The sequence below is a fragment of the Paroedura picta genome, chromosome 8, assembly GCF_049243985.1.
Source record: "Paroedura picta isolate Pp20150507F chromosome 8, Ppicta_v3.0, whole genome shotgun sequence".
In the NCBI taxonomy this organism is placed as follows: domain Eukaryota; kingdom Metazoa; phylum Chordata; class Lepidosauria; order Squamata; family Gekkonidae; genus Paroedura; species Paroedura picta.
In genome coordinates this window covers 78,593,918-78,618,582 of record NC_135376.1, presented here as the reverse complement: position 1 = coordinate 78,618,582, position 24,665 = coordinate 78,593,918, and the positions used below count along the sequence as shown (strand labels likewise).

At 44.7% G+C, this 24,665-nt stretch overlaps 1 protein-coding gene across 5 annotated transcripts in view; it reads right to left on the bottom strand.

The window, feature by feature from the left end:
- Window positions 1–404: 404 nt before the first annotated feature.
- SLC29A3 (solute carrier family 29 member 3) overlaps window positions 405–24,665 on the bottom strand; it is a 46,628-nt gene continuing 22,367 nt past the window's right edge. For all 5 annotated transcript variants that reach the window (XM_077350510.1, XM_077350508.1, XM_077350509.1 and 2 more), the window contains 4 exons: window positions 20,730–20,812; window positions 14,588–14,814; window positions 9,846–10,008; window positions 405–7,307 (listed from right to left, as the gene is read on the bottom strand). In XM_077350510.1, coding sequence (XP_077206625.1) covers window positions 6,632–7,307; window positions 9,846–10,008; window positions 14,588–14,814; window positions 20,730–20,812 — 1,149 coding nt within the window. In that variant the 3' untranslated portion in view covers window positions 405–6,631. The remainder of the gene's footprint in view (window positions 7,308–9,845; window positions 10,009–14,587; window positions 14,815–20,729; window positions 20,813–24,665) is intronic.

Below are 24,665 nucleotides of genomic sequence, written 5' to 3'. Positions count from 1 at the left end.
GTCTCATTCAAAGACTGACCCTTCTTAGTTTCCAAGATGTGATGAGGCCAGGCTGCACCCTGCTACCTCCCCTCCAAAACGGCTGCTATGGAAAGGGAATTAGAGAAGGTTAGAAAGCTTCGAGCCAAAAGCACCTTCCTTACAACACAGGCAGGTATTTTGAATGGGCAGCTCTCCAGGCAACAGACAGAAAATGGCTGCTTTGGAAGGCGAATTCTATGGCATTATATCCCAATGAAGTCACTCCTCTCCCCAAATCCTGTCCTCCTCAGGTTCGCCCCCCGCCCCCGAAAAAAAAAAAAGGTTTCTGGTATTTCCCCACCAGGGGACTGTGGAGTGAAGGGACGGCCACCTCTGGCTTCTCACATGCCTTGAAAATCCCTTGCTGGGTCACAAGAAGTCAGTTGCAAACTTGCAAAGTTTATTATTAATTAACAAGATTTTCACCCTGCCTTTATGCCTCCATAAGACCACCAAGGCAGCAAAAACATTAGAACATACAAAACAAAAGATTAACACCAACACATAGAAACCCCATTAAAATAAGTGGAAAACAAAGCTTAAAATGACTACAAAAGATTGAAAAAACAACAGTTAAAACATTGTGGAGGAAGGCCCGATCATCATTAATATAATGCCAAGTAACAGCAAAAGATTTGACATTACTTACATAGTACATAGTGCCCATTTTTGTGATTGGTCCCATTGTGGATGGCAGCCATTTTATGGCAGTGCTCACAACCCTCTTAAAAAAAGAACAGCTGGTTTTTATAGCCTGCTTTTCACTACCCAAAGGAGTCTCAAAGTAGCTTATAATCCCCTTCCTCTCCCCATAACAGACACCCTGTGAGGTAGGTGGAGCTCTGACAGAAACTGCTCTGTGAGAAGGAGGACTCTAAGTAGCCCAAAGTCACCCAGCTGACTGCATGTGGAGGACTAGTGAATCAAATCCAGTTCTTCAGATTAGAGGCCACAACTCTTAACCATTATACCCAGAATTGCCCACAGGCTCAATAAGGCTGGGGACCCCTCCATTAAACTCATACCAGTGCTGAGATGTTTACTAAGCTCTGACATGGGGCAGAATGACTGATTATGCAAGAGCGTACAGCTGGCAGCCAACCAACATAATTGAAGAACTGTTGCAAGGTGCTGCTGGATCCCAAATCACAGATTGCTTTTTTTTACTTATTTAGATTCACAAACTATCTTACTGCCTTTAGGGATGCAAAGCAGAGGCCTCATATTTGTGGCACCTTTCATTTTATTTCAGCACAAGCTTTAGGGAGACAGAAACCCCTTCATCAGATGCAATGAGTTTGCCACCATTTCCCAGACACCTCCGTAACTAAAGTTACAAATGAGGAAGAGGAGAGTTATAGCAGAGGGGGTCTTGTTGAAATCACCTTTCAGAAGTCCCTGGAATCAGTGTGGCTGTTCCACATGGTGGATAAGGAGGTCCCATGGGGTGCAGAAGAGGCAAGATCCACAAAGATCAATCAAAAAGCAAGAATAAATCTCCTCAGAGTTAAGTGCAGATGACCTGACCTAAGCAGGACACACGTTATATATATATATATACTACGGGCCAAGCCGGCTGTATTCAGGAATACAATGGGCGCTAGATTGGGGGGGGGGGTGGAGGAAGAACTCTGCAGAAGGCCTCTCCCTCCCCCCAGGACCTGGAACGGCTGCAGGATGGAGGCCCCCGGAAAGGGAATTCACCGGCAGGGGCAGCTCTCACACAGCAGAGATCTGCAGCCTGAGCCTCAGAGGGATGTGGAAGGAGGAGGAGGGGGTGGTCAGGGGTGGGGGATGGAAGGTTATTGGCTGGCCGCTTGGACAGACAGGCAAGCTGGTTGGAGGAGGAAGCACTCAGGGGCAGGACAGCCATCCTGAGTGGGTGTTAAGCGCTGAGTGGCACTTAAGCCACGAGACACGCTCCTCTTCCAAGGCCTTACCAGAAATATATTATGTGGAACAGATATTCAAATGTATTCAATGAAAGTACAGTGTTTTAGTGTTATATAAAAAAAATCATATCAAGATTTTATCAAAGTACCGAGATCATAAATACATTGGTTTAGCCAAACTATTGAGTTTGCGTTTCATAGAATTACATATGCAAATACCAAATCACCATTAAACAAACTGAACCGACAGACAAGAGTTTCCCAAAATGACATCATACCTTGTGGCAGGCTCTCACTGCCCCTGTTTAACAGTTCAAAATTCAACCAGTGGCCTGAAGACCTCAATAGATCAGGTATGATTTTATTTCATTAAAACCTTTAGACTCAAGTCAGTTAACAGGGCAATACAAAAATGGTCAACGCAAAAGTAACAAGATTAAAAATGTACACGCTACAAATTAAAGAATGAATTGCCCTGAGGAGGAAGTTTTGCAGTCCAGGAGCTACTGTGGAGAAAGCCCTGCGCAGGCTATTCTAGTGGTGGCAGAACCAAGGGTCAACTTCACTGGCTGAGTTTCACTTGTTATTACACATTTTGTTTGGAAATAATAGTAGACTGTCAAATCTTGAAACAAACAAAAGATGCCTGATTATAACAAGCACACAGCAAAAATACAACCGTAAATACTGCAGGGTTCTGTGGTGGTAGCTCTCCTCAGCACAAGAAGTGCAGCACAAGGAGGTGAACTTGAGCACTTGAGTTTGGCACAAAGTGATTATAATTGTTCCAGCAGCAGCAATCGCTCCCAGGGTCTTCCTCGTGCACAGGTTTCTCATGTCTAAATATTTGAGGGACAGATGCTTTTTGTTTTTGTGTGGTGGATTCAAGTACAACAATGGGCAGGATTGCAAATATCTGCTCACCTGGTTGCCTGTGATGGATAATGACTGCCTCCAGGTGATGAGGGAGCAGCATGCTGTAAAAATCGATTCTTCCATGTTTTTTCAAGGTCCCAAAGGGCTGACTTCAGTAGGAATGGGCAGGTGGGCTAATAAACAAAAGAACTCTCTGGATTTATGTGCAAGGCTGGTTAATAGGGCAAGCTCCTTCCATCTCAATGAAGGGCCAACCCTCTCCCCAGAGCACCGCTGCAAATACAGGTGCTTCAGCTATGGCTGAATTTGCCAAGATGCCACTTTGATGGGACAGATGAGATCTGAGCTGTGCTGCATTCCAGAAATGAAAGGACTGCACAGAACTCTCACTGCAGCAACACTAGAAAAGGAATGGATGGGTGGAATTACAGAAAATACCGCCTGAAATAAATGTTGGGCATAGATATCTCACACACGGGTCACTCGAAAACATATAAGCACAGGGTGCTTCCAAACATTTCATCTGTGCTGTTTCCCAAAAGGGAAAGTAAACAGGAAGTGTGAGCTTAATTGAGCCCAGTTGGCCAATGTTAAGAATCTATACAACAGGGACTGACAGATTTCCTTAATGGAACAAGTATCCACTTGTGACTTTTGGAGTGTATAAACTGCCAGATCACATAACATGAAGCTGCTTCTTTTTCCATCATGCATGCAGTAAATTTTCCACTTGTATTTGAGTTCCGTATTTATTTCTACACAACTCCCAAGCGAAAGAGCAGATGCACATTTAAGGATGCCCCTTCTCAGCTACTGCTGTCATTCATGCCAGCTTATTGCCTCGCTTCTTCCTCTCAGACCCAGCAATAAAAACCACAAGTAGACAAAAGATTTGCAGATCTGGATTTTAAAAGAACTCTTCTAAAGCTCAATGCATCATTCAGCCCCTGCATTTGTTTAGGTATTAGCCCCTGGTTTCATTTTCAAAGGACTTTGAAAAAGTACCAGAGAAATATCCTAAACAAATAAATAAAATGAATACTTATCAAGTTTTTCCTACAAACACATGTACATTCAGGATTTACATGCAAATGGTACACACAGCGCTGTACATATTATCAGGACAACTCTGCCCCGTCACTGCAGTACCATTTTGCCAAAGTGCTTTGGGACGAGCTGCATGCATTTCTAGGGTGACTATCTAGAAGACTGCAGTGGATTGGGTTGTGTCCTTTACTCTGTACGGAAAGAGATTGGTGAGATTTAGTGTAACTACCCTGGTTTTCAGGCTTTAATACAGGGGTAGTCAAACTGCGGCCCTCCAGATGTCCATGGACTACAATTCTCCTGGGAATTTTAGTCCATCGACATCTGGAGGGCCGCAGTTTGACTACCCCTGCTTTAATAGATAAGAATATAATGAATCTCAGTAACACTGTACAATGAAAACTGCAGGGCCATGTAGCTGCAATTTGCCTTGGAGCTGTGCAGGGGAAGGAGGAAGGGTTTGACTCTTCAATATCTACTTAATCAAAATGTTTTATCTGCACAGCTGTACTGTTTGGGCAAGCTGCCCCATCTCCAAGTGAGTGAAAGCGAGCATCTTGACATGAATTCCCTCAGATATCAACTGCTTCACTTCATTTTTAGAGACCACCTAGATCCTTGATCCTCTCTCCTCAGCTGCCTTTCTGAGGTTTTTAAATATCTGTCAAGGGAACACTGGGCCACAGGCAACATTTTTCTGGTAGATTTCAAGATATTTTAGACCCAGATATGTAAACATCAGTCTTGGTTGAATGGGCCGTAGACCTAATGAGTAGTACTCCAAAACATCTGGGTACATGTACTATGCACATAGCAAAATAAATGCGTATTCATACCTCATTGTACAGATTTTTATCCTTAAGCACAGGATATGCATTGGAAAATGTCACATGTGAAGGAACTCTAGGGCAATGAATCAAAGGATATCCTTCAATCACAAATGAATTGTCTTCCAATAGAAAGAGAATTCAAAATGTAGATCAAAATGTAGAACCTTTGTTCAAAATCATCTTCTAATTCTACTACACGCATACCCTTGCCTTGAAACACAAAACAACATTAATTCTAATAAACTTACTGGTAGGAGAAAACAAAACGAAACACACCAATAATAATTATTGCACTGTGATTCAGGCTGCAATCCCAAGGATATTCTCTTGGGAACAAGCTCCACTGAAGAATATCGGATTTACTCCCAAGTAGACCTGTTTAGGATTGCTCTTGGACTATAAAGCATGGTGCATCCAGTCACAAGTCAAGATTATTCCATAATGCCCTCTTTTGAACACATATTTCATTTCTTCCAGAAACATGGGTTTCAGGGAGTTCCTTACTTTAGTACGTAATTCTGTTAGCTGAATAAAGTTCATAGTTTATCATTAATTTACTGTCATCCCCCCCATACAAAGTCTGGGAAATGGAAGAATGAGTGAGAGCACCATACACAAACACAATTCCACAGAACTAACAGGAATGACTCCAAGATTAATCACAAAGAACATTTGGAATCCTTAATGATTGCTAGTGTCCCATAATAAGACACTAGCGGTTTCCTTTACCATAAAGTCAATGAACAGAAAAGATCACATATTCAGGAACAAAGTCAGTCTGTATATTATGGCCATAAAGATCTTCAAACAGTGGGAAAAGCCCGCTGCTGAAAAGGAGGTGGAGTTTAACAACGCCTCACAAGCATGTAAAAGTGGACATTCAATATTTAAAGCTTTTTTTTTTTTTTTGCTGTTCCAAGAAAAAAAACCAGAACACAACAGGCCAGTGATCCATCTGGGTCAACATCCCGTTCCAACAGTAGCCAACCAGATGCCCTGGAAGGTGCCCAGCCCGCCTGTTAGAAAGAGCTCCCGAGAGAGATCAGGGGCCTGCAGGAACTTGCCAAGTTCCACAGGGCCTGTAAGACGGAGCTCTTCTGCCGGGCCTATGGTTGAGGCCAGCCAGGATCATAGGATAACATCAATATCAAAACACCGGGCCAGGAAGCATGATCAAAACACTTTCCCACCCCTCCCTTTGTCCCCCGTTTCCCCTCCAACTTGTCCACCTCTGCACTTTATGTTGGTAAACTGTGATTTTACTGTTAATGGATTGTTTTATGTTTTTTTAAAAAATCTGGTTTGTTTTATCCAATTAGTTGTACACTGCCCCATGATGGCAAAGTCCAAGAGGGGCAGTTATAAAAATCCATTAAAAAAAAAAAACCGGGGGTCAAAGTCCCCTCCCCATTAACTGACATGCAGAGGTACACTGAGCATGGAGTCACAGTAGTTAATGGTAACTGACAGCGTTATCTTGCATGAAATTTGTCTAATTCCCTCTTCACAACCATCTACCCAGTGGTCCCCATGTCACACCACGGATGCAAGTTTCACAAATTAATGATTTGTCTGTCCTGCATTTATTGCCCCCCAACTTCATTGGATGTCCATAAACTGTGGGCAGGAGAAAACACTTCTCTTCTTCTTTACCTGGCACATGATTTTATAAATTTATATCATGGCATGTTATTTTTCACCTCTCCCCCCAAATGAAAAGCCTTAAACTTTTCAGTCTTTCCTCATAGAAAAGATTATCTTCCTCCTTGATCATTTTTTATTGCCCATTTCTGACACTTGCATTTATATGTCTTTTTTTTTTAGATGGGTGACCTGAACAGTACGCAGCACTGTTCATCTATTCAGAAAACGAAGGCATTTGCTCTTTGCACATGTGCAGTCTCCCCTCTTTGAAAATATTCCATTACTGACTGAGCTGAGAGAACAGAGTCGTGCTCTTCTCTTCTAGATGAGATGGACCATGAGAACGGAAAAAGCGGCGCCCATGGCCAGCCCCAACTGCATAAATACCATCATCAGCACCCCTGCTGACTCGGAGAGTTCTTTCGGCGTGACCTTGGGGCCGTAGATGATGGATAATGTACTCAAGTAGCCATTGCTGAATCCCAGTAATACCGTGAAGATCACCGGGTAGGCATCTTGAGCAAAGAGCACGTTTGTGATGTACATCCGAGGCTGATAGTTGCAAAGCATGAAGATGGGCACCAAAAAAGTTCTCAGCAAAACCAGAGTGGGCAGCAGCTTGCTCTTGGGCCCAGGGATTTGGATCCAGGCTGTGATTTGCCTCCCGCACCAGTCAGCAAAATTGTACAGCAGGAAGCTAGTTAGGGGCGTGAAGTACTTATCTGCCCACAAGCTCCCCTTTCCCTTAGCAACTGACTCTATGCCGGAGGAGATTGCGGGGAAAATGATGATAGAGATGAAATAGACGTAGAAGACGCAGAAGCCCAGCGTGCCGGTCTTATCCAGGATAGCCCGCAAAGGAGGCATGCTTCCTGGCCTGTTTGTCCTCGGTGGCATTGCTCTGGTGCTACCAAGTGCTGAATCACCTTCCTCCAGATTGTCACCAGGCAAGATGCATGGGGTCCGTGTGGTGTCTTTGTGGCATTTCATATAATACCTGAAAGAAGGCAGGACAAAAGAAAAAACACACACGTTATCAGGGAAGCAAAGCTCAAGCCAGAAAATGCTAGCATTGAAATGAAAAGCAACTGGTTCAACATGGATGCCTCACTTGAAACCAAAAGCTAACAACAACGTTAGGGTCCCAGGCTCAGTGGTAGGACATGTACTTTACACATGTATCATCCACAAGTGCAATCTGTGTAACAGTTAAAAGAAGAAGAGTTGTTTTTTATACCTTGTTTTTCACTACCCAGGGGAGTCTCAAAGCAGCTTATAATCACCATCCCTTCCTCTCCCCACAACAGACACCCTGTGAGGGAGGTGAGGCTGAGAGAGCTCTGACAGGTAGGGCTGAGAGAGCTCTGCATGTGGAGGAGTGAGGAATCAAACTCAGCTCGCCAGATTAGAAGCTGCCACTTAACCATTACACCAAAGGGTCTCTGAATAGCAGCCATAGAAGAGTCAACAGGACCCCAAGGAAAACTCTAATAATTACAAGAATCTGGGCTACTGAGATTCACAGCAATAAAAAAGTAATCTCCAAGTTATTTTAGAGGGAAAAAGTGGCTCCATGTGGGCACAGGTACACTTACATGAGTACTTTGCCATGGTTCTCAAATACACAAATCTGTCCTTTGCTACAGGAAAAGTGATAGGGAAACCTACATGAATAGCAGCATAACAGGGGGGCCTCATGAGAAAGGCAAATGTGAGAGACGTACTTGTGCCACCCTAGCAAAAAACTTCATGGATTGTGGGGAACCATCAACAGACGCAAATGAATATTGTTTTCCTGAAGAATCGAAGAGAGGCTTAAAAGATGAAGAGACTGAAATCACACACTGACAAGACTCGGTGGAAAAGACAAGAATGCTAGGGAAACGAAAGCAGTAAGAAAAGAGGAAGAGTCACAAGATGACAGACTCAGTAAAGGAAGCCACAGCCCTCAATTTGCCAGACCTGAGCAAGGCTGTTAATTACAGTTTTGGAGATCATGAATTCATAGGGTTGCATGTCAGAAGTGACTTGATGGCTCAGAAGTGAAAGCCAAGTTCTGAACAGAGGAAGTTGCTTAACTTCGTATCATATGACAAAAAATGCTTACACACCAAGCCAAGTTTTCTATAGCACAGGACCAGACTGTGCTGAGACTGCTTACTCGATCATGGCCTTTTCAGAGATGCACTGTGCAAACCATCCCTACAAGACTATTTCCCTAAATTGTATTGTATGAATGATTAGTTTAAAAGCTGCCAGGGAAACTATCAGCTGAAGTTACTTTTTTTAATTTCCCTGCATTTCAGCAGATTAGTGATCCTTCAAAAATAGCTTAAATGGGGATGGAAATAAGATTTTGAAGCAGTAATATTTGTTTCAAAATTCTTTACAAAGAGCAACATGATCTCCCTAGTAATATTGTGGCACTGCTTGTTGACATAGGTGGGTTTCATAGTCCCATCAGAAAAAGAAGGTTGTCAATCCAATACTCTGTTGCCCCAGAATGGACTGAAGCTGCTGCCTCATTGGTCTGCGGGGGCCAAAAGAGTTTGAATCACACTGCTCAGACTGTCAAGTATCCATCCAAAGTGCTTCATGTGCATCTTAGTCATCCTTGCAAAAAATTTCTATGAAGTAGGTTGGTAGCATCACTCCCGTCCTGGAATTTTGGGGCATGGGGGGGGGGGGGTGCACTAAGCGGCTCACAAAAGCTGCCCAGTAGATTCATGGTAGAGGAGGGATTTGAACTGGGGTCTTTCCAACTCGTCCCTTTAGTTGACACCCTGTATGGCAGCTCAGCATTCTGTCTTGCCTTTGTACCTAGGGGCAGAGGCCCAGAGCAAAAAAAAAAACAAGTACAAGCAGTTCCAAAGAGATCCAACAAGGCTCAAGCCAGCCCTCACTATAACCAGCTTGCACGGTACAAGACTGCCTTGCAGAGAGCAATGACCTTAGCGGCTGTTATCTAGAAATCCTCAGACAGCAGGTCAGAAGCTCATTATTTTCAATTTGACCTACAGCGGGAAAGTTCCTTAAGCAAGAGCTATGAGCCATGTCAGGCTACAAACAAAGATGCGATAAAGCTCCAAGGAGGAGTGCAGGAACTGTGCGAATACAGGATCCGGAAGAAACTCTGCCACAGGGAGCTTGTTGGGGGCTGGTAAACACGGGAATCGTCCTCTCTGTGACTGTGTGGTCTCTGACAGCACACCAGCATCCACACAAGGGCAGCTCTTCAGAGCAGGAAAGCCAATACAATCAGTGCACATCACTGTGTACCCCACAGACTCCACCCAGGGCTTTACTCAGAGCAAGAAGTTTGGCCCGAAAGAGCAAATGACAGCAAAATAGGGAATCACACTGCATAATCGCACTGCAAAATAGGGAATCGCACTGCATGTCTTCTTCGTATAGCAAGGTAGTTCTTCCTTTGAAAAACAGGTTCTCGGCATCTATGGCAATCTAAGCTAAATTTGGATGGCTAAATTGTTAAGGCCCATGCTGAGACCTGACCTGGCATTCCAGGGGGATTTACCTGGAATATTCCAACCTGGGAAGGATCAGGTACATCCCAATGCACAGAACAATGAAGATGTCCCCCATCAAGAAGTAGGCCAGAGCACTGTCTGTAACACTGGATGCTGATGCCAGATCCACCACCGAAGCCACGGCACTCACTGTTCCTCCCATGGCCTGACCTACATGAGGGAGAGAGAGGAGGGTGAGGAGCAGGGGAAGACTGCTGCAGAAGAAGCCTACCAATGTACACATTATGCAAAGGGAGCTGCTCTAAAATCGAGCCAGGCAAGCTGGAATTGAAACAGCCAAAACAGAAAAAGGGGAGCAGGGAGAAAGAAGCAATCAAGACTTGAAACTGACCTTTCAGTAGCTGTTGTGTGGTTCTAGCTGGTTCTCCTCAACCATTTTGTGCTGCTTTCCTCTCCTTTGTTCATGTCCTTGCATGTCCCTCCCTCTCCCCCACCATGTAGTCACATAAGGGTCTTGCCAGGATAACTATGACAAGCCGTTATGTCTGGGGACAGGGCTGATTGTTCTTATCAACACTGCTCCCCGTCCCAAACTAAAGTCCTGCAGATCTTCTGCATTTGAACCATTTATAACAGTAGCATATAGGAGTGAGAGACCCAGCACTGTATATAAGGACATGACCCTACAAGGCAGCATGTGTAGAGAGGAGAGCAGGATCATGCCCACTTGCTCCCATGCATTTATTGAAAACATTTGGATGCTGTCTTTCTCCTGGATGGTTTACACGAGTGACACCAAAACGCAATTTGAACAAGTCGACAACCATACAATCATAAGGGGAAAAGGTCTCATTATAAACAAACCAAAGGAAAAACTTCCAGCAACTTTATTGCCTCTACAAAAAGGCTCTAGGAAATGAAACACCTTCACACAGCCTGCAGAAAGCAAGGAGAGGCTGCCTTCCACACCTCTTTTGGGAAACCTTTCCACGACATGGGCCCAACAGAGGGACACCAGGATTAGGTGCAGGAGGGCCCAGCAAGGAGGCCATCTGGGAAGTGCAAGTGGCACATGGGAACAGCAGACCTGAGAGTTCCTATCCATTGTTGTTGTTAGTTGCGAAGTCGTGCCCGACCCATCGCGAATAAAGACACAACTGATATCATCAGCGTGGGATCTATCCTTAAAATAGCCTCCATGCACACACATGACACATGTAAAGGTTTTGCCTAAGCAGTCAGGAATGCTGCTTTTTCGAGGCCTCCTGGGTGGGCATAAGCCCCTACTCCACTGAAGCATGCTCCCTACATACGGCTGCAGGCTGGGGGGAGAAAATGAAATGGACAGAAGGTTTGGTTCCCTTGGGCATGGATGATACCCCTAGTCTGGAACTCGTTCCTACTGCTGGGTGTGTGTGTGCTCTACTGTATGGCAAGCTGCTTTTATATATGATGTAGGTAGGTATATTAGGGCTTCTATGCTGCTCCTTCATTACAAGTTGCTTCAGAGTGGTTTACAACAAATACAAAAAATATATAATTATTGTTGGAAGCTATGCTAAAACTGGATATATAAAACTGTATAATGATTGCAATGAATTGAAAACTGTTAGCTCCATGGGGGGGCAAAGGAGAGGGGATGTAATCTCAATATTCTTGTTGGCCTCAACTGTAAGCATGGTGGAAGCGCTCTATCTTGCAAGCCCAGTGGAAGTCTACAAGCTCTGCCAGGGCCCTGATTGCTCCGGGGAGCTCACTCTACCAAGTGGGAGCCAGGGCCAAAAGAGCCCTGGCTCTGGTTGAGGCATAGTGGACTTCCCCGGGGCCAGGGATTACCAATCAGTGGGCATTCAATGTTCGTAGAGCTCTCTGAGGAATGTATTCAGACAAGCAGTCCCCCAGATATGCAGGGCCCAGTGCACATATGGCCTTGAAGGTTAAAACCAAAACCTTGAACCGGATCTGCAATTCAACTGAGAGCCAGTGGAGCTGCCAGAGAACCAACCGTATATGGGCCCCTCCAAGGTGTTTGAGTGAGGGCCCAAGCTGCTGCATTCTGGAACCAGCTGAAATTTCCAGAGCAGGGACAAGGGAAGGCCCACGTATGGCGAGTTACAGTAATCAAATCTGGGGGTGACCATCATGTGGATCACTGTGCCCAAGTGCTCCAAGGCCATATAGGGCTCTAGTAGCTTAGCAAAGATGGAAAAAGGGGAACCCTTTACCAATATTACAATGCAGCCGTCTGCTGCCTTACTGAAGCATATTTTCTGTATATGTCTGTATCACGTATTTTAAGAAGGATGGAGTGGGGTGAAGAAGAGAATCAAATGGACAGAGGGACTGGTTTCTTTGGGCACAGATATTCCCATTAATTTGGAGCTTATTACTACGGGGAGGGTCTGCTGTGTCACAAAGCAAACTGCTACTGAAATTCAGAGGCACAAGGTGGAGGATTCCATGGGACAGGTCAGTTTGGAAGCCCCCATCCCACCACTCAATATCTAGGGGCTTCGGCTGGCTAATATCTCCTCTGCTGCTCTCCTTGTGGTAATCCTTTAAGTTAGTTTTCAGTGACTTCTGCGTAACTTGGGAGTGCAGCCCTGAAAATGCAGAGGCCCTGGCTTTATCTGTGGGCATCTTTGTTTTGTAGCTCTTAGGGACCAGTCAAATTCTGATGATCCCCAAGCAGTCTGACAACAGTTATACCACCTATTTTTTGAAAGACCAGCATTCATGGCACATGGGGCAGTGCATAGACCTTGCAGGGTTTTTGTGCAGCCTCCAGACTGTCAGAATTTAATTATTAATTAGATTTATTAACTAACCCACTCTGCATCCTGAGGATCTCAACAGTTTTCATTCTGCAATAATGACTTCACGTTATTTTTTAAAAAACAGAAATGCTGTCAAGAGTCCTTCTCTACCACACTAACAAGTAATCCTGGATTGCAGGCAGTTTAGACTTAAACTCTACTGCTGCAATGGAATGGAATGCAAGGGAAGAATTTTTTGCATCCACTCTGAGAAATGAGCCCTGCAGCTGCCTTGAGAGTATTTGCCTTAGCTTCCCATTCTCTGTTGCCACACAACCTCTTCACGGATGTTATGCAAAGATTTCCCAAGATATTTCTCTGTACTAAACATAAAATGTTATGACCCAGCACTCTGAAAGTGCTTCTAACAAGGGCTGTGGGGAAAGTTCAACATTTCGGCTGCTCACAATTTCATTTTTTTGTCTCTTAGATCTGATTCTAGATTGTCAGGGCCCTGTGTGTTTTGATAATACCCCCCCCCCCGCTAACTCATTGGCTTAGGTCACCAGAGCAGTAATAGCAGAAAAGAATCTCTGAAATCTCTGTATTGATTTTCATGTCTATTGCTCTCCCACCCTCCCTCCTCCCCTAAAGTACATTTCCAGCATTATCAACACCTCCAAAACCTCGAGGGGCCTCATCATTCATAGCTGCAAACTTGGAACTCATCAGTTATGGAAATTAATGTTAATGTTGAATATAAAATGAGACAATGCAAAGTTTCATTTTTCCCAAAGATACAAACAAACATGGAGCTGAATGCAGATGTTTCCCTTTTAATATCTCTTTTAAAGTTAACTCTGGATCTTCAGTGCAGGAACCACATGTCTAAATTTCTGAGAGACATCAGAATATGAAATAAGGACCAAGAAAACGGGAAATCTACAGAAACTGCAAAATCAGCTCAAATAAACTGCTGAGTTTCCTTCGGAGCTTCCTTTTGAGAGGACCCTCTGGTTCTTTATTTTTTCAAAACAAAAAGTCAGCTTATAGTGACATCATTCAGAAGGGAATTAACCGTCACGAGGTTTGGGCTATAGCTACTAAATGTACCCAAATTACAGGAGTTATTATTTATCATATTATTAATCATATGGCGCAGAAGATCTGAGGATTGTCTGGTAGCCAGGCAAGGGACGGTGATTTGCTGTTGCCTGCCACGGTATGCTGACCCCTAGTGTTCCTTGGAGGAACTGCCATCTAAATACCAGCTGAGGCTGGCCCTGTTTAGTTTCTGAGATCTGATGGGACTGAACTTGGCTGAGCTTTCCAGGGCTGAATGTGCACAGAGCTTTTATTCCAATCCCAGGTCGATTAAAAGCCTGCTGTCTACATGAATGCGATTTCCATTTTGATTTGGGGCGATTTAAATTTCCCATCTGCAACCAATCCGATTGAGCCCCGGTGACCCTACCTTTCTCCCCGCGATATCCCGGAGCGGAGGAAACTCAGCATTTATCAAGCTGTTTTGAGGGCTCCCAGCATTAAATGCAGATCTGTGTTTTGCTGGAATAACGTCCTCCCCGCTGAGGTAGAGAAGCAGTCTGTCCCTGATTGGTTGGGCGCCAGTTCTAAGACTTCCTAGTTCCTGGTTGCAAGATTTGCCTCCCAAAATTTTTCTTAAAGGTTTAAGGTGTCTGTGCTCCAGAATCCCAAATTCTCTCAGCAGAGATTTGCCTTATTCTGTGAGAGGCAGCTGCTGCTGGCTCGGCTCCCCCCCCCCTTGCCCCCTTGCTCTTTTTGGAAAGGAAAGAGGTGAGCAGCCTTGTGCTCAAGTGCAGAAGGTTTTCTGTTTCAAGTCGAGGGCGGAGAACAAAGCACAAAGACTCGGGTTCAAATCGATCTGAATTCAGCAGGATCAACAGCAGAAAAAGCAAAAGTAAGTGCAGAATCAGCCCAGGTCAGGGCTAGTTAGAGGAGTCAGCAATTGGCAAGCTTCCTTTTACTTGGTAGATATCATTGGGGAATCTTACCTGAAATCAGTGCTTGGGAATTCTGCATGGGGAAACTCCCCGTGAGGCCGAAGGCGCTACTGACGAACACGGTGGTAGCGCTGCTGACGACGGCCACACAAACCAAGGTGATTACGAAAAACGCAGGAGTCCAAGAAGAGGTGTCCACTTTCACCAACACTGTGATCACCACTAAGACAGTCAGCATGACAACCAAGGAGGACAGGATGCGCACGTGAACAGAGACCCTGGAGAAGAAAGGTCATGATGGGCAAGCAGGCAGCCAGCTTCTGAACAAGAGTCTTCTGCTCTTTTCCAACTCCTGTAAATGACTTATTTAATTTTCAAATTTACACGCTGCCCTTCCCTGAGGGCTCAAGAAAGATTACATCCCATAAGATAAAAACAACAATTAAAACATATTAAACATTTTTAAACAATCATCAAATTTACAATAAAACGATTTTATTGTTTATCTAGTAAGAGAAGGGAAGGTAAAATCCCTTGTGTTTGTTACTGAATGGCGTTCAGATGGTGTTGCCTGTGATGATATGTTACTGATGGTGGTGGTGGTGGGGGGGGGGGGGGAGAGATGAATGGTTCTTCACAAAAGTAAACAGTGAGAGGGTAGAGGGGGAAAACAGAGAGCCAGGCAGTTTGTAAAGCATTCCCAGTGGCAGAGGCCAGAGAAGTGGCTCTTCATTCCGGCCACCACACAAGTCAAATGCGTATTGAATTGCTTCTCCGTCAGCCAGGTACTCCAACTAAGTGAATTCTTACAGCACAACTGAAGCGGCAAACGTCACTGGCAGTAAACAGCATTGAAAATATAGGCTGACTTCACAAAGCCCAGGTGGTGATTGGGCGGGGGGGGGAGCCACTTTGTATCCAAAGTTAACGAGAAAAATGGAGGCCTGCAATCTGCGCCATTCTCCAGAAAAGCAGTGGTCACTGAGGTGTGCTCTTTGGCCAACTGGGGAAACCCACATAGATATTTACCAGATACCATCCTTCCCAACCCAGGATCTTTTCAGATCAGAAAAAAGGAGCAAAGGGAAGTTCTGAAAGCCCCTTTCCACACACACAGAGTCACAGTCTTAAGCAGGCCCTGGGATTGAGTCACCTGCATGGCACAGATGACTGTGATATTCAGGATACAGGGTGGGGGTACCAGACCCGGCCTGTGCTTCCTGTAATCTCTGGAGCGATGTACACTCAGCTCTGCCCACTATAGTAAGAGGGCTCTCAGGCTTTACACTAAACATATCCAGCTTTTTTTTAGCTGCAAGTTTCAAAAGCATTTATCATCTTTGCATCACCAAAGGGACTGCCACTGGGCTCTTGCTCTGCTTTAACAGGACAATGCATATATTATGCAGAAGTCAAATCGGGTCAGACATTCCCTTGAAGAAGTTGCCGCTGCAGCAAGCGGCTCTCCTAGCAGCACCTTCTGTGATGCAGATGTTTGCAAACAGAGGTTTGTCACATTCACACCCTGCAGTTTTCAGGTACAAACTCCTGAAACAAACTCCTAAAAATGTAATCTGTGAAGTGACTCAGCATCGCTGAGCAGGGATGTGTTTCATCTCGACTGCCCTAACCAAAAGCCAACGTCTTTATTTCTGCCTGAAGTGTCCTGTAAAGCCGAGAAGCTCGCTACATTCCCCCCACTCATTGACTGGGTGCCTTATAATCCTCTAGATTTCAGCCATGAGAAAAGCGAAGGGCGTATGAGCAGCTGCACCTCCACAGCCAACTGAGAAGGGCTGTAGCCAAGCATGGGCAACTGGGCCAGGGACTCTCAATGGTTGCGTCAGACATGGGCTTTGCGGCATTTAACTAAGGGACATTTTATTATAATGCCTGAATCACTGCGTGAGCAGGAAATTCAATGCTTTAGCAATTAATCCAAGCTCTCGTGTTTCTGGGTGGCTTCCCTGAGCTGAAAAGAGTTATTCACTTTGGCTGACTCGAAGCTTCAATCTGTTGTAACTGCAAACAAAAACAAAAACATCTTCTCGACCCCAAGACCTGCTATACCATTGTCTGTGAACATCCTAGCTCTTCCTAACGCAGGCTACTGATATGGCACCTGTCAAGGAGCCCGAGCCGAACCCCATAAGAGCCCAGAGCTTGTGTGCTTGTGTAGTCCTTGTAAAAACATATATACATTTTATTAGGATAATTCTCAAAATACAAGTTCATTTCTTTGCAAGACTCAACACTAAAACCATGCAACACAGAAAACAGAAAACCTAGAAGGCTTTAGCTCAAGTACTCTCTACACTGCTGTCCATTTAGCAAATAAGCAGATCATAGTAGAGGCTTTTAGAGTCCAAGCTAGTCACGTTCTTAAAGTTCTTAGCTCTTAGCTCACTTATAATTTTCTGACTACCTGAGGTCAGGTGATGACGACTGACCAATCAGGACGTGTTCTTACTAGATCCCTCTAGAAAATCATCTCCTCCCTCTTGATTCTCTCTCCTTCCCATCCTGTGGCTCACCGTTCTCACGATGAGCCAAAGATCTCATTCCTGACTCTGGCCTTGAAGATAAGAGACCTGCAGGCCCAGAAGCCCAATTAACAACACCTGCAAGATGGAAGAAGCCTGTTACTATACGCATTAACCCCCCGGGAGAAATTAGGGGTACTTTGCCTCACAGCACCCCTGGGGTATTCTCCAGGAACCAAAAGGAAGCCAGGCAGTAAGTACACAAGCTGCTCTGGACCAATACCTTAGGGAGAAAAGAACCACCCAGAAGAATAACAAGACAAATCTGGGTGGGGGGCTTGGGGAAAAAGCCTTTTCTTTTTAAAAAGATATCATGTGTTTGGATTCAATCAGTGCATCCTTGATTCAATCTCTCTACAACCCAGCCAAGCTGGAAATACCCAGTTCTAACCAAAATCACAAGGACAACACACAGCAATAAGTCTGTTTGGGGAATGCTGTAGGCTGGGGAAAAGCAATCGCATGCTTATTTTCACGAGATAATTAGCTGCCTGTACAGGAAAGTTGCTTAATATAGACACTGAAGACTTGATCAGCTCCCCTTAAGTACTGAAGGCAGAGAAGGAAGAAAATGTGCTCATAGTGAAAAGTTGTTCTCTTTCTCCTTCAGGGATAAGACCCTGGTTTAAACATCCCTTTGTGATATATGTCCTCCTCTAACAGACCCCAGATGTGATATACTTCGTGCCACGTTAACTGTACAGGTTAGAAATGTTGCCTGCCTGACTCAGGGACTCCTGACAAATGTAGCCTTAACAAAATACTTTTAAAGACACACAACAGGCAAACCATTAATTCTCTGGGCAAACAGGGACCCCAAGTAACCGTTTCGATTTCTGCATTCTTTGCACACCGGCGCTGCCCCATTTCTTCTTCACACTCTTCTCAAAAATGTCACCTTCACCCATGCAAACATGAAATCCATTTGCAAAGTCTCGTCATATTTTCACCATCCCAGATGCCTTCAACAAGGGTGGAGCACAGAGTGGCCATAAGTTACCCTGTGGCGGCAAGCAAACCGCAGGGAACCGATCTGCACAGGAGATTCCATAAATGCAAGCCGGCCTCATGTGTATTTATGACGCTGAAAACTTAGCATAATAAAACACTTATTGATTATGGATGTGCCACTCAGCAGAATCAACAATGTGCCAAAGATAAATGAATGCTATGTTTAAAATGTAGCGCATTAAGCACATAATAGGTTTTGCGAAATGGATTTCCAACCTGGAGAATATAGAAGAAAAAGCAGGCAATATAATCTCTGGATCCGCTTCCTTCTGCCTTGTGTCTTTCCCCCTTTTCATGTTATAACTGAAAACAACCTCTGAAATGTTTTATATCCCAGGAATTCTTCAACGATAACACAGCCTTGGGGAAGGTACTGGCCCAAAGGGCCATTTCAAAAAAGGAGGGCTTCCAAAAATGGAACGTTCTAAGGATCAAGTCTTCCTCCCTAGCAAGTAAAGAGTGCCCACGTTTCAATTCCCACTATGGCTACGGGATTCATCACACGCTGCCCATGGCTTACCCTGCTAGGCTGTAAGGGAGACTAAAAGCTTTAGCATCCCTGCAAGATGATGGGCACAGACTCTCAGAAACTACAACTCCTGCTCAGTAGGGGGTCAAGAAGTTGCACTGCTGGGGTTCTTTGGCAGACATTTTCACCCAGTAGGTGGGAAGCAGCTTCCCTGTGAAGCTTCTCCAGCTCTCCTGGCAGGGAAAGGATAAATATAAGAGGACTATCCCTCTGTAACCAGCCAAAATTCTGGCCGCAGTTAACTCAACACATAAAACACGGCTGCCTGCTGAGAGCCAGGCCAAATGTGCAGGAAAAGAGTATATGGAAACCGTACACCTTTGGGAGCTGGAGGTCTGCAACGATGAAGGAATGAAAGCTTTTAAGCTTACACAGGAGGACAAAACCTTTAAACTCCAGTTAAATTTCATGTTCTAACGTGCACCTGAAGCATAAAATAGTAATGGCCCTCTCTTCCCCCAACTGTGTGAGAGGAGCGATTTTTCACACATAGGTGTGTTTGCCCACACTGTTTTGTGACTCATCCGGAACTCCTGCGGTGAACAATCTCCGTATCATCCTGTCACACGGCATGAATGGTGCTCACCTCAGAGTGGGGGAGGGGGCAGCAGCAACAAGGAACTGTGGCAGAATGTGTGGTAAACTAGCCAGCTGAGGCAGTTCGCTTTTAGGGAGCTGATCTGCCCACCCTAAGCAGAAATGGCACAGATAAGGAAATACAATGAGACCAAATTGCATGTTGGAGGAGGCACTTTGTTTGAGGCACTCTCAGAAACTGCTTCCACACAGCACACTTTACAATGCTCCTAAAACACAAATGGGAAAGATTTCAAGACAGTGGTCCTTGACTGTTAATCCACCGCTCCTACCAATTATGTAGCGTCATCACTCAATTCCTCTTCCCCAGAAGTCCCAAGTAAAACAACCCTCCAAAACAGCACTCCAGGCAATTGTCAGACGATTCTTACACTGAATATCCATGGTTGGGTCTCTTCCACTTTTTTTAAAAGCTTAAGTAATACAAAATGAGGGCTTTGAAGCCTCTACCTGCCTTTCCCCATGGCTCATAGTGACTTAGTAACTCCCCAAGCCCGTCAAAAACTCACATGAAATCACCTTCCCCCCCATCCCCCAAATAAATGCCTGTAGCCTAGTTCCCATTAAAACCCCCTGGGAATTAAATGGCCTTGCAGGCCTACTACTTGCTTCTATCGTGCCCACTCGTTAGAGATGGGTCTAACGATCAGGGAACCTGTTCCACAAGGCAGAAGGCGAAGCTACAATACAAAAGTGTGGGCTTTGGTCAATGCCATTCAGCGCGGTTGAACAGCCGGCTGGCGTGTGGCTATATATGGGGGAAAATGGTCTTTTAGATATTATTTGTTCAGCTTGTATACTGCCCCTCTCTGCAAATGGGCTCAGGGTGGTTCACAACAGCAGGATAAAAACAGTTAATAAAACAATCAAAACAAAATAAAATGATTAAAATGAACAGATATGTGGGTCATAGGCCATGAAGGGCTTCAAAGGTCAAAAAAACAGTGCCCAGGTGAGATCTGTCCTAATGATATTCTTCTCCTGATCTAGCTGCTAATCCAGCTGCAGTTTCCAATTTTGAAAAAAAATCTTTAGGCAGCTCAACATTGGAGCAAACTACAGCAGTCCAACAGCAAAGCTGAGCTAAGTGAGCTAAGAAAGGAGAGAGATGGTGACATTAGATGCAGCAGACAGAAGGCACCCTTGGCCACCAAATCAATATGGGAGTATCTGTGCTGCCCTTATTTCCTGCCTGAAGAAGAGCTCTGTGCAGCTTGAAATAGTGCTACTCTCCCCTGCCAATGCAGCTGGTCTCCTCCCAAAAGGGTATCACTTGAATGATTTCAGATACTCCTGGGCTAAGAGAAACAGTATGTGACAGTAAGACACAATCACTTTGAGAAGTTGTGCTGTAAAGGGTTTTGGGGCTAAATCCGTTTGCTCGTCAAGCGTTTTTAACATGATGTATAGCTCACTGCTGAGCTAACACTGCATCCTGGGGAGAGAAGTGGCATGTCCAGAGCTGTGGAAAGAAGAGGAAAAAAACAGAGGTGACTAATGCAGCTGCACTTACTTGTTGACTAGGAGGAAGTTCCCAATCAAGCAGAGCACTGAAGGCACAGAGGAAGCCACAGAAATGTAACTTTCAAAGAAGTCCTAGGTGGGTGGAAAAAAAAAAGAGTCAAAGACTGTTTTTGGGGGAAAAATCTAAGCTGTAAAAAATAGCACAGAACATGACGTGCCCCGAGTCTCTCCTTCACAAATCAAAGAGGTTGAAAGTTTATTTATTTTTTATTCATTATTAAATGTATCGACCACTCCTCTCCGTGAACAGACTTTGGGCAGTTTACAGCATGTTAAAAATTCAGTTTAAAATGCAATAAAAACAATAAAACAAGTCATGATGACATGGTTTTCCAAAGCTTCCATGGCTTCAGACTATACCCAGTGATTAAAACCTTACAGATTTTGACTTGAAGTAGCAGAACCAAGTTTGAATCCAATGTCACCTTTAAGATCAACATAGTTTTTATTGAAGATGTGAGCTTTTGTGTGAGGAAGTGTTTGTGCACACACTTACACCTTGAATAAATCTTTGTTCGTCTTAAAGGTGCCTCTGGACTCAAACTTTGTTCAGCAATCCTCTTGGTTTTTGTAAGCTTCAAGATCCCCTTCCAGAATTTCCAGCCCTGTAGAATATCCATTGCATGAGGGCATTGAGACAGGCAGTTTCTATTGACTGAGGGTACCCAGGTGGCCTCCTACGATTTGGGGGCAACCTGGTCTCTTTTAAATGATAAACCTTCCCCTCAGTTACCAGGTGTTCTAAAGTTAGCGAATATATAGGTTTGGTGTTTACTGCTGTGATGTAAGTTTCATGGTGCACAAGTGGAATATGGAGGTCACTGAAGAATTGTATCTTAACAACAAAGAGGGTTTATTTATTTACAAGAGGGTTTCAAGGATCTGATCGGCAACACTGATCTCCAGGTAAACAAAAGAGAAATCTGGCTGAGGCACATTAATTTACAGAGTAGTTTCAATGTTTAATACTTTCCAGTAGAAACAAGGTTGGGTTCTTCACTCACACCAGCCTGCCCTTTCCCAAGAGTCAGCCTGAATGGTTCAAGGTCCCGTTATCACCAGAGATGGGCCTTACGATCAGGGAATCTGTATCAGATACTCTGTTCTCTGTCAAAAGTAGGGCTAGGTCACTCTGCCACATTCCCAAGCTGAACTACCCTTCATTCTCTCTGTTCATTTTCTGAGCCAGAGCTGAGCTCTCCCTGCCCTCTCTCTGAGGCAGACCTCAGCAGAACTCTTGCTGTGTTTTACCCCCAACATTGTACCCCCCTCTTATCAAAAGTGACTGGATACTGCAGTAGCACTTTCACAGACTAAAGCAAGTGGCTGATTTCCCCTTCAGGACTGGGCCACCTTTTTGTTGATCCCAGGCCTTCTTGTTCATACTGATCAAACACAATAAAACATGACTGGAAGAAGAAAAGGGGCTCTTTTAAAAAATATTCTCATCATTTTCAGGAATTGCACCTAATGACACCCAATGTGAACCCTGGAAGTGTTAAACTACTGTAAAGTGATTTCAGAGGGGGCAGAAATTTCTTCCAAGTTCTAGAGCAGGATTGTAAATCGGCACTGACCTATTTGCAAAATCTCAGGGATTCATTGTGACATACTAGGCTCCAAGCTGCATGTGTACCACAATTCCATGGAGAACCAGGGGAAAGGGGGATTCGCTTTCTTGAGAATCTTGGCTTGCCATTTTTTTAAGCAAATGTCTCCTCTGAATGTGCCTGAAACTGCAAGCAGTGCCTCCTGACATCCCTGATCTGCAGGGCTTGCAAGACAGAGCTGTTCCGCCAGGCCTATCTATGGTTGAGGTCTGAAGATAACATCTAATGTCTGCTGGCCAACTTGATGTATTGGTTAGGAGTGCAGACTTCTAATCTGGCGAGCTGGGTTTGTTTCCCCACTCCTCCATCACATGCAGCCAGCTGGGTGACCTTGGGCTCGCAACAGCACTAATAAAGCTGTTCTGACCAAGCAGTAATATCAGGGCTCTCTCAGCCTCACCTCCCTCACAGGGTGTCTGTTGTGGGGAGAGGAAAGGGAAGGCGAATGTAAGCCATTTTGAGACTTCAGGTAGAGAAAAGTGGCATATAAGAACCAACTCTTCTTCTTCTCCCAAGCTCACCCATTTCCATCTACTGAAGATGTACTTCATGACTCACCACTATCTATCCCTGGAAACAAGAGATGATTCTGAGTGGACTGGTGCTACTTTTGTTGCTGTAACTGTATTTTTGAATTTTATATTATTTACTAGTAGAAAATCCCGTTGTAGAAAAAATACAATGGGTGCAAGCCTCCCCCCCCCCGAACCAGGTAGATCCCACCGAGGCCTGGTGAGGACACAGCAGGGTTGCTTGGGGTGGAAGCAAGAGTTGGCAGGGGCTCCCTCCCCCCAGGCCCTTCCCTCCTCCTTCCCAGCTCCCACTTGCTGACTGACTTACCTTTTGCAGTCAGTCCAGTAGAGCGGGCTGGCACTTCTTCCAAGTGGAAACAGTTGGAGTGGGATTCAGCCAGGGGCAGGAGAGCCTGCCTGATTGGCCATTCATTGGACAGATGGCCAATCAGGTAAGCAATGAGTCCCAACTCCTCCCACCACCCCAGTCTGGCTTTATTTATGTTACAGATATTGTACTGCATGTACTTTAATCTAGTGAGCCATGTCTGAGTTGTCAGGGAAAGGCAGCATATAAATGCAATAAATAGTCATAAAAATGTTTACTATTCTGCTTGCATACACAAGTGACACACCTACAGGTTTTCCCACCAACAGCTTAGAATGAAATAGCTCTGCTTAGGATTGCACTGTTGGCCCTGTGGATGCAACGGGGGTAGATAAGTCAATTAGGAACAAGTTGGTTGTCTTCCCTTTTCAACCTTAAATGTGCACAGAATAATTACATGGGCATGTGGGGGTTTAGGAAGGCCAATAGACACTCTCTTGGGTCTGTTTACAGGAAATGACTCATACGCGTTTTCTATTTGTTGTTGCTTAACCTTCTCAAACTTCCCTGATCACTAAATTTAATAGTAAACTGGCCAGTCCTTGCATGGATCACAAAAGCAGACCCTTCACGGACAGGGATGGTGGCGTCTCCATGACATCCTCAGGGACTCCAGAGGTACCTATAATAATTTAACTGCAAATTACCCCAAACAAAAGGTCCAACTCTAACCTCAGAACAGACTCAATATACTAGTTGTTTAGGTCTTAATGCTCCAGAAACACACAAATGTTGGGAATCAATAAAAGGGGTGGGGAAAGGGTGGTTAGCTACCAGATGGGGCTTGGGAGGTGTTGTGTAACTACAACTCACCTCCAGAGGATAGAAACCAGATCCTCAGGACCTTCCTTAGTACAAGAGGAGGAGATTTGAGCAGAGACAGGTGGGACTTTCAAATCATTTCCCCTCTTCCACAATTCCTTAATGGTCCCTAAGATATTTCCCATCTAGGAATACTGAAAATGCAGAATGCCCTGCATGGTTTCTCATACAAAGGCAGACAGCTCAAGTTGCTGACATGAGCTTCTGTGTACAGAGAACTAGTTCTGGGAAATTCCAAGGATGCTGAGCTAATTGAGCTGAATCACATCAGCCAAAGAAAAGCCCTTCCTTTTTTCTAGTGCATCAGACCAATAAGTCATCTGTGACCAGCCTTCTAAGTCACTAATGACAGGCTTATAATAGAGGGGACGACCCCGTACAAACTACGCTTTCTCTAGTATGATACAAGTCTCGCTATATAGGGGTAACATCAGCAAATGCTTAATAATTCTATTTTTTCCAAGTGGCAAAAATTACCCCCCCCCCTCTGGCTTTAGTCAGAAACCCGGCCCAGTGCTGCCAAGATGCTTTTGCAAAGTAGCTTTTTATTCAGCTTAAGATCGGCAGCAGAAGCAGCTGGGCTCCTGCTGGGC